Source organism: Pan troglodytes, chromosome 18 (genome assembly GCF_028858775.2).
Source record: "Pan troglodytes isolate AG18354 chromosome 18, NHGRI_mPanTro3-v2.0_pri, whole genome shotgun sequence".
NCBI classification, from domain to species: Eukaryota; Metazoa; Chordata; class Mammalia; order Primates; family Hominidae; genus Pan; species Pan troglodytes.
In genome coordinates this window covers 32693114-32703429 of record NC_072416.2, presented here as the reverse complement: position 1 = coordinate 32703429, position 10316 = coordinate 32693114, and the positions used below count along the sequence as shown (strand labels likewise).

The following is a 10316-nucleotide window of genomic DNA, read 5'->3' as shown; positions in this document are numbered from 1 at the left end:
CTGAGGCAGGAGGATTGCTTGAAGCCCAGGAGGTTGAGGCTGCAGTGAGCTGTGATCGAGCCACTGCACTCCTGCCTGGGTGACAGAGCAAAACCCAGTCTCAAAAAAAAATAATAATAATAATAATAATATTTTACATAACCAACCACTTCTAAAGATTAAAAAAAAAAACCCACAATTAATTAAAAACCTCAGGTCCCTCAGGCAATCATACCAGATACTGAAACAAAGCAATAACATAAGGACTGCAGTATTTATTTTATTTTTATATTATTTATTTATTCTTTGTTAGTTTGTTTTTGGAGTGTGGGTTTTGTTTTATTTTTTGATTTTTTTCTTTTTTTCGACCCACGGATTTATTCTTATTGCCCAGGCTTGAGTGCAATGGCGTGTTCTCAGCTTACTCAACCTCCGCCTCTTGGGTTTGGGTAATTGTGTCTCGGCCTCCCTCTGCCTCTTGAGCTTGGGCGATTGTTCCACCTCATCCGCCCTCCGCCTCTTGGGTTTGGGTAATTGTGTCTCGGCCTCCCTCTGCCTCTTGAGCTTGGGCGATTGTTCCACCTCATCCGCCCTCCGCCTCTTGGGTTTTGGTGATTGTTCCACCTCATCCACCCTCCACCTCTTGGGTTTCGGTGGTTTTTCCGCCTCAGCCTCCTGAGTAGCTAAGGGAGGAGTCTTCAGATTATCATCCACTGAGGGTGGAAGAGGAGAGGGTGGAAGAGGAGCAAGGAGACACTCCTTCAGATTATCATCCACTGAGGGTGGAAGAGGAGCAAGGAGACACTCCTCCAGATTATCATCCACTGAGGGTGGAAGAGGAGAGGGTGGAAGAGGAGCAAGGAGACATTCCTTCAGATTATCATCCACTGAGGGTGGAAGAGGAGCAAGGAGACACTCCTTCAGATTATCATCCACTGAGGGTGGAAGAGGAGAGGGTGGAAGAGGAGCAAGGAGACACTCCTTCAGATTATCATCCACTGAGGGTGGAAGAGGAGCAAGGAGACACTCCTTCAGATTATCATCCACTGAGGGTGGAAGAGGAGCAAGGAGACACTCCTTCAGATTATCATCCACTGAGGGTGGAAGAGGAGAGGGTGGAAGAGGAGCAAGGAGACACTCCTTCAGATTATCATCCACTGAGGGTGGAAGAGGAGCAAGGAGACACTCCTTCAGATTATCATCCACTGAGGGTGGAAGAGGAGCAAGGAGACACTCCTTCAGATTATCATCCACTGAGGGTGGAAGAGGAGAGGGTGGAAGAGGAGCAAGGAGACACTCCTTCAGATTATCATCCACTGAGGGTGGAAGAGGAGAGGGTGGAAGAGGAGCAAGGAGACACTCCTTCAGATTATCATCCACTGAGGGTGGAAGAGGAGAGGGTGGAAGAGGGATAAGGAGACACTCCTTCAGATTATCATCCACTGAGGGTGGAAGAGGAGAGTGTGGAAGAGGAGCAAGAGGACACTCCTTGATATTATCATCCACTGAGGGTGGAAGGGGACGATGGAGACATTCGGGAGGTGTCTTGAGGCTCAGGGAGTTATCCGTTATAGAACGTTGTTGAGTTGGAGGAGGTGGCTGGCGGCCCATCCTGTTTTTTAAAGTTTCAGCTGTGAGGTAGGGCCAGTAGGGCAATCCTGAAGAATGACGATGCTCCGCTGCCGCCATTCTGACCTGTAGGGCCGAAGAAGGGAATGTTTTCACACATATTCATTTGATGGACAAAATTACTGCCACCAACACGGTCTGCACCTTCTGTTGCTGGTGATAGATTTTTGCACCTTTCCATCCTCCAGGTTTCAAAATAGCAGTATCACTGTCATAATATCACCCTTCCACTGAGTACTGCTGACAGCTGGGGGGTAAAGAAAAGTCATTGGGACACACTGTTGTCTCCACATGCCACTGTGTCTGTCTGCAAATGTAGGCAGGCTGGGGTCCTGCCCCAGGGAAGACAGAGTCATAACAGAGTAATAAAGAAGCACGTTTGAGACACAGGAGTGTCTATGTCTATCCTCATTCCTCCCTCACAGCCATCACCAGAGCATGTTTCTTGCACCAGGTCAACAGACAGTAAGAGAGGAATGAAAAGCCCATTGTCCACACATGTTGCAGCTTCTTTTTGGAGAATGTTTTCCAGGCCTTTTATGTTCTGTCTCTGATTCTCAGAACTCTGCAAGGTCAGTGTGACCACCCTGCTCCAAATCTAAGAAAACAGAGGTTTCCAGAGGAACGAGAAATTGTGCCCAGGGTCACACAGCTTGCAAGAGGCAGAGTGGAAGTTGATTCCAGCTCTGCCTGCAGGCCCCTCTCATTTCCCCTCTGTTTCCCTTCTTGACAAAGGATCTTCTTCACTCTGGAGGTGCCACCCATGAGAACAAAGAGCTCTGGAGAGATGTGGATTCCTGAAGAGCTGCAGGGGAACTGGGAGAGGGTTTTCTGACAGAACAATCTTACCTCAAGAAGTCAGTTAGGCATGGCTGTAATATTTCTTTTCACTCCCAGGTAATACCAAATTGTAAGTGCACTAGGACATAAAGAATACTTTTGTCCATGGAAAAATGAGGTGGGAATTCTAAACAAAGCAAGTTTTAAAACTGTGTTTCACTTCAAGTGTACAAGTCCCATCACGTGTAATCATAGGACTCGGCAGCTTTTGAAGGTACAGAGGCCACACAAGAACCAGCTTAGCTGAGCATCATTTAAGGCCTTCATTTGGAATTGTCCCTGTGGGTAATAAGTTACATTCACTCTTCACTAATTTACAGGCAGGGCCCATTTGCTATTACAAATATGGAACCTCTGACACTTTGAATATTAGATCAGGGGCCCCACTGGGTGGGGATGAAGGTGTTTTTGCACAACACGGTTACCAACAGGGATGGGACTGTGATGCTTGTAGGCAGCCTTTCTCTCTGCCATCTCCCTCTGCAGGGCTTGAGCACAGAGCTGTAGGGAGAAAAATGTATCCATGTCCTGACCTGGCAGACTATGTTCAAAAGCAAGGAAAACAAACAAACTTACCCGGTTGCAAAGAGGCTTTCTTGCAGGAGGGGGGATCTGAAAAAGCCAACACATGAGAAATTGAATGTTGAGAGAGTCTAAGAGCCGTGGCATCATCTGCATCAGCACTGAACTATCCTGCAACTGCGGGGAGGAAGCTCCTTACTTTGCATTTGTGGTAGTCCTCTGCCCGCCGCCGCAACTCTTGTGCACGTTGAAACATTTTCCTATGGATTACAATCACTTTCATCAGATAAAGCACCACTTTCAGGATGATTTTAAATAATCTGCCATGTTTCTGTTATCCTCACAACTGTACCCTTACACAATCTATCTCTACCTAGAAAACGTATTTCAGATGGCTATAAGAGTACAATCTGAGCCGGTCGCGGTGGCTGACGCCTGTAGTCCCAGCACTCTGGGAGGGCGAGGCGGATGGATCACGAGGTCAGGAGATTGAGACCATCCTGGCTAATAAGGTGAAACCCCATCTCTACTAAAAATACAAAAGATTAGCCGGGCGTGGTGGCAGGCACCTGTAATCCCAGCTACTCGGGAGGCTGAGGCAGGGGAATCACTTGAACCTGGGAGGCGGAGGTTGCAGTGAGCCAAGATCACGTCATTGCACTCCAGCCTGGGTGACACAGCGAGACTCCATCTCAGAAAAACAAAAACAAAAACAAAAAAACTGTATGGTCTGATCCAAACTGTTGCTATATTGATTCCTCCTCTTGATTACTGCCTGCTGACTTCTGAGATGATAGTTTCCTTCCCCATTCTCAGTATATCCCTAATTCATCCTTCATTGAGCATCTTTTATCATAAAGCTCTATTCTCTTTGTATTAATATCCTTACCGTGTTTCACAGGGCAGAAACAGCTGGGCTTATAAACAGGCATAGTCCTTTTGAAGGATGTGGTTGATCCTACAACAACACACTTTCCTAAGGATGACAACAACTCACCCCACCCCTAGAATGGCTGGTATGAACCGAGTTTCCACACAGTCTAGCTGGCAATGGGGTCAGGAGACGTTTTGCTGCTTCACATCTTTTGGTCACTGGTAAATATTAAGGTACTTTGTTTTCTGTTTTGTGAACTCTCTCTCTCTCTCACGATATGTCTTCTGACCATTTGTTTCTATTTCTGCATTTACTGGGTCTAAGCATTGTACAGAGGTTAAAAACAACACTCCAATGGGCGTTTCCCAGGAGGGTGGGGTTCAGTTTCTGAACTCACTTCTAGGTGTGTATTTCTTTCATATCCAATTTCCCATTTTCCTCTGCCTCTGATACCTGCCTCTCCTTTTCTGCATGCTCACATTCTTTCATGCTTAGTTTCCTCAGATTAGAAGGGAGAGAAATGCACACACATGATCCACCAGCCCGTGTGGGATTCCCTCTGCCCTTCTGGCATCTGAAGGCTGTGATTCAAAGATCCCCCCTGCAACCTTTCCACAAATGAACCAACTGATTCTCACAACCAAAGGGAGAATGGACACCTCCCATTGAGGGACAAAAAAAAGTCACACTCTGGCCTGCTGGCAAGTCACCTGTCATTTCCAGCTCATCTTCATAGTTCCATAGTTAGTCCTATTCTTTAGTAAATATAAAGACTATTAAAAGCTTCTATGAGGTGCACTATGTGTGTTTCTGGGGTCAGTCTTGTGCTTGACACAGCGAAAGCTCATTTTAGTTCAGTGTGAAAAACCAGACCTCACCAATTCATCACAACTAACTCCATCGGAAGCAGAGGATTGCTCCTCATCTGACTCCTCCTGTGTGAGACCTGATTCTCAGTCAGAGGCTGATGCCGGAACTGAGACCATCAGCCATAGAGAGATCGTTCCAGAATATGGTGTCATTAACCCCGCAGTTCACTACTGCACTTTGCCATGATTCAGGACTGGAACTCTTGTCATCGACTTTAAAGATCCTGGTTGACAGAAAAGGCAATCTGAATGCTGGGGGCATCTATTGAATTACACATGATCGGAATGGCTCCTAAGTCAGGGTGTTATGTCCTGAAAATAGGTGACAATGGCAAACCATCCACCCTGGTGTTGACTGACTTTAACAAGGTTAAGTTCACAGAGATTGAGGGCAGAAAAAGGAAACGGTCTAAAAAGGGTAAGTTTGCTGTGTTGCCCTCACACCACTTGATTCATGGTCCTGATCCTAAGGATCTCATCCGATACTTGGTTTTATAGGAAGGATGTGTAAAATTCCCAGAACGCTAGGAAACAGGGACGAAAACACTTCAAAGAGAAAGTTAACGAACTTGTTTCTGACCACAGGGCATCCTTCAGCACATGCTGTCTGGAGTGGCCTCAAACAAGGAGTGTGTGGTGAGGTGCTGAGAATGCAATGGGAGCAGGGTCCTGTCCCCACGCTACAGAAGCTCACAGTTTAATGCAAATGAGAAGCCAGTGAGGACATCACTACTCCTGCTGTGCACTTGGGAACTAGAAGCACAAAACCTGACTCTGGAGGGAAGCTAAGGAAGCATTCTACTCTTGAGTTGACATAAGTGCATCTGAAGCTTCTGATCTCTGATGAGAACAATGGGGGACACCAAACAGAATATAAAACCCATGATTGAATACATCCAATTGCTAACATGGCAGTAAACAGACATGAGGTGAAGACGGAGGAGAAGGAAACCCAGGACGAAAGTCAGCCTCGCATTTGGAACCCATTTCCCTGAGTTTCATTGCTGAATTCCAGAAGGAACTACTGAGATGCAAAGAAGCACAGCAGCTTTTGCACACATGCGTGGGATTAGATGGAAAACAAGTGGATTGAGGGTGTGCCAATGAAAGCGACCCATACTGAAGTCCACTCGCTCTGGTTGAGACCCAGAAGAGTCATGCATCAGAATAGAGGTGGACAGGAAATACCCTGGCCTTTGTAGGGACTGAGCCTGCACCGACGACCTCAATTGCAGCCTGTATGGAGGACCCCTGACCATCCCCCAGAAGTAGACTCCCATCTCTTCTGCAGCAAGATAACATGCTACTAGGCCTCAATTCATTGCTAAATATTTTTTAACAAGTATCTCACATTTAACAAAAAAAGATCAGTCATATGGCAGCAAAATACAATGTAATATGACCAAAACATGAAAGACTGTGAAAATGAATCTGGAGGTGACCCAAGCATTGAATTCAACAATCCAGGCTGGGTGTGGTGGCTCACACTGGGAGGCTGAGGTAGGCAGATCACCTGAGGTCAGGAGTTCAAGACTAGCCTGGCCAACATGGTGAACCCGTCTCTACTAAAATTACAAAAATTGGGCTGGGCACGGTGGCTCATGCCTGTAATCCCAGCACATTGGGAGGCCGAGGTGTGCGGATCATGATGTCAGGAGTTCTAGACCAGCTTGGCCAATATGGTGAAACCCCGCCTCTACTAAAAATACAAAAATTATCCGGGCATGGTGGCATATGCCTGTAGTCCCAGCTACTCAAGAGGCTGAGGGATAAGAATCGCTTGAACCTGGGAGGTGGAGGTTGCAGCGAGCCAAGATCATGCCACTGCACTCTAGCCTGGGTGACAGAGTGAGACTCTGTCTCAAAAAAAAAAAAAAAAAAAAAAAAAAAATTTGGCCAAATGTGGTGGCACACACCTGTAATCCAAGCTACTCGGGAAGCTGAGGCAGAATTGCTTCAAACTGGGAGGCAGAGGTTGCAGTGAGCCAAGATTGCACCATAGCACTCCAGCCTGGGCGACAGAGCGAGACTCTATCTCAAAATTAAAAAAAAAAAAAAAGGCTGGCTGTGGTGGCTCATGCCTCTAATCCCAGCACTTTGGGAGGCTGAGGCAGGTAGATTACCTGAGGTCAGAAGTTCGAGACCAGCCTGGACAACATGGTGAAACCCCATCTCTAGGAAAAATACAAAAATTAGCTGGGCGTGGTGGTGGGCACCTGTAATCCCAGCTACTTGGGAGGCTGAGGCAGGAGAATCACTTGAACCCAAAAGGCAGTGAGCTGAGATTGTGCCATTGCACTACAGCCTGGGCAACAACAGCAAAGCTCCATCTCAGGAAAAAAAAAAAAAAGAGAGAGAGAGAAAGGAAAACCAATGCCAGTACTAGCAACTCCTCTTCCCCCGAAAAAATGACAAACAAGAATGTAGGAAGGGAAAGGAATTATACAGCTTAAACTAATGAAGCAGAAAGGACAAACTCAATTTTGAACCCACTGAATTTGCCACAAATATTGTAGAAAATATTCTCAAGGACTTTACAGTTGTCTACTTTGATTGACACATGGTTCATACAACAGTATTTGTGTCAAGGCACATCTTACTGTTTTCTGGCGGTCTTCCTCTTTCCATTGATTTTGTCATGATGGTTGATTTTCGTTGTCACCTTCCTCTTACGGATTTTAGCTCTAAATTTTCTTTTCACATGTCTCCGTAGAGTAATGACGTCTTTCAGGCCAATTTTATTTCCTGGAAAGGAAGAAACTCTTTTCTTTGTGTGCATACAAATGGACCTCAGCCCTTGGTGAGAGTGAGGAGAGGAGAAGGTGAGAAACCTGAGGGCAAGAAGCTGTTCTTTCCCTTTCCAGGGCAAACTCATTTCCACACTATGGGGACTCCAAGAGAGCCATACCTTCCTGTCTACGTCGGTTGGACCTCCAGGCTCTCTGCTGTACATCCGTGGATCCATCATGTCCATTTTCAGACTGGAAGATAGTCTTCAGGAAAGACAACTAGGAAATAATAATATAAGAATAACGGCTGGGCACGGTGGCTCATGCGTATAATCCCAGTACTTTGGGAGGCCGAGGCAGGTGGATCACGGGGTCAGGAGTTCAACACCAGCCTGGCCAAGATGGTGAAACCCCGTCTCTACTAAAAATACAAAAATTAGCCGGGCATGGCAGCGGGCGCCTGTAATCCGAGCTACTCGGGAGGCTGAGGCAGAGAACCGTTTGAAGCTGGGAGGCGGAGGTTGCAGTGAGCCGAGATCACACCACTGCACTCCAGCCTGAGCGACAGAATGAGACTCTGTCACACACACACACAAAGAATGACATGAGGCTGGCACGGTGGCTCACTCCTGTAATCCCAGCACTTTGGGAGGCCGAGGCAGGCGGATCACCTGAGGTCGGGAGTTTGAGACCACCCTCACCAACATGGAGAAACGCTGCCTCTGCTAAAAATACAAAATTAGCCAGGCATGGTGGTGCATGCCTGTAATCCCAGCTAGTCGGGAGGCTGAGGCAGGAGAATCACTTCAACCCAGCAGGAAAAGATTGTGGTGAGCTGAGATTGTGCCATTGCACTCCAACCTGGGCAACAAAATTGAAACGCTGTCTCAAAAAAAAAAAAAAAAAAAAAATAGGCCAGGTGCAGTAGCACATGCCTGTAATCCCAGCACTTTGGGAGGCTGAGGCGGGTGAATCAGAAGGTCAAGAGATGGAGACCATCCTGGGCAACATGGTGAAACCCCGTCTCTACTAAAAATACAAAAATTAGCTGAGCATGGTGATGCACGCCTGTAGTCCCAGCTACTCGGGAGACTGAGGCAAGAGAACTGCTTGAACTCAGGAGGCAGAGGTTGCAGTGAGCCAAGATCCCACCACTGCACTCCAGCCTGGTGACAGAGTGAGACTCCATCTCAAAAAAAAAAAAAAAAAAAAAAAATGACATGAATATACTTCACACAACGGAACTGTACACTTCAACACGGTTAGATGGTAATTATCATCTTCTAAGTATTTTACCACAGGTTAACACGTTTCACAACTTGAAAAGGAAGTAATTACCTTCAGCTCTCTGAGTTCTAGAATTTGTAACATTTCACCCCCTGCTCCTTCCTGATCTGCACTGGAGCATCTTCCTTCTGTCCCTGCTCTACTCAGAGTTCACTTTCCCTTCCCTCACATCAGCTTCGTTGAGGCTGGTTTGAACTTAACGCAAAACATTCTCACTAATTACTGAATTCCCACCAAGATTTCCATATTATCACAGTATGCTTTTAATCTTCTAAGATATTAAATATTTGTTCTCATCATAGCGAAAATGCAATGCAAATCCCATCTCAGATGTGGGTCAGATACCTATGAATCTCCTGAGGTAGTCATTGAAATGACTTTTTTCTTGAGATGGAGTGTCACTCTCAACCATGCTGAAGTGCAGTGGCGCTACCTTGGCTCACGGCAACCTCCACCTCCCAGATTCAAGCGATTCTTGTGCCTCGGCCTCCCAAGTAGCTGGGATTACAGGTGCCTGCTACCATGCCTGGCTAATTTTTGTCTTTTCAGTAGAGATGGGGTTTCACCATGTTGGCCCATCTGGTCTTGAACTCCTGACCTCAAGTGATCCACCTGCCTCAGCCTCCCAAAGTGCTGGGATTACAGGCATGAGCCACCACACCTGGCCTGAAATAATATCTTTCAAATTCTTTGCAGAATTTGTTTTTTCCTGGTTTCTGCACATAGGATAAAAAAAAAAAAATCATGTACTAGGATTTCGAGAGAAGCAATGGGTAATCTAAAAAGATGAAAAGAGAAACCACATCAATCCCACAACTACTGCTAGATTTCATAGGAAAGGTAGCTGGCCCAGTTTGGAGCCAGGAGAAATGTCAAACACATGAAGAAATGACAAGCAAAGAAATGCCATCACGCATGAATGCTTCATGGCACCCATGATGTCCTTGCTTAGGAGGTAATGGTATAGATGACTAGATGACAACGACAAAGATGAGAGGTGCGAAGTTGTCCAAGTCCAACAGCTCAACTGAACTTTCCTAAATGGAACTGTTAAAAAGTGGTAAATTTAAAAACTTCCCCTGGCTCACGTGGTGGCTCACGCTTGTAATCCCAGCACTTTGGGAGGCTGAGGCGGGTGGATTATTTGAGGTCGGGTTTTGAGACTAGCCTGGCCAATATGGTAAAACCCCGACTCTACTAAAAATACAAAAATTTGCTGGGCATGGTGGTGGGCACCTGTAATCCCAGCTACTTGAGAGGCTGAGGCAGGGGAATCGCTTGAAGCCAGGAGGTGGAAGTTGCAGTGAGCCGAGATCACACCATTATACTCCAGCCTGGGCAACAGAGGGAGACTCGTCTCGGGGGTGAGAAAAAAAAAAAAAAAAAAGCTTCCTCCAATTTATACCGAAAATTCTCTGTTCAGGACTAAGTGGCATAGAGAATGTTAAATGTGCCTAGATATCTTCATAACTCATATATTTTCTGTTTTCTACATATCTTGAAAGGCAGTGCCAAATGATGTGTAATTATCTAGGTGGTTAAACTGAAACATACTTCCTCTTCCCTTGAATATAAAAAAGCATTGTG

The 10316-nt window shown here is 46.2% G+C and overlaps 1 protein-coding gene across 24 annotated transcripts in view; it reads right to left on the bottom strand.

Moving 5' to 3' along the window:
• Positions 1-253: 253 nt before the first annotated feature.
• LOC112205845 (nuclear pore complex-interacting protein family member B8-like) overlaps positions 254-10316 on the bottom strand; it is a 44531-nt gene continuing 34468 nt past the window's right edge. For 23 of the 24 annotated variants that reach the window (XM_054669142.2, XM_054669164.2, XM_054669151.2 and 20 more), the window contains 5 exons: positions 7622-7721; positions 7314-7458; positions 3170-3230; positions 3025-3060; positions 254-1674 (listed from right to left, as the gene is read on the bottom strand). In XM_054669142.2, coding sequence (XP_054525117.1) covers positions 319-1674; positions 3025-3060; positions 3170-3230; positions 7314-7458; positions 7622-7721 — 1698 coding nt within the window. In that variant the 3' untranslated portion in view covers positions 254-318. The other variant, XM_054669166.1, reaches the window with a different exon arrangement.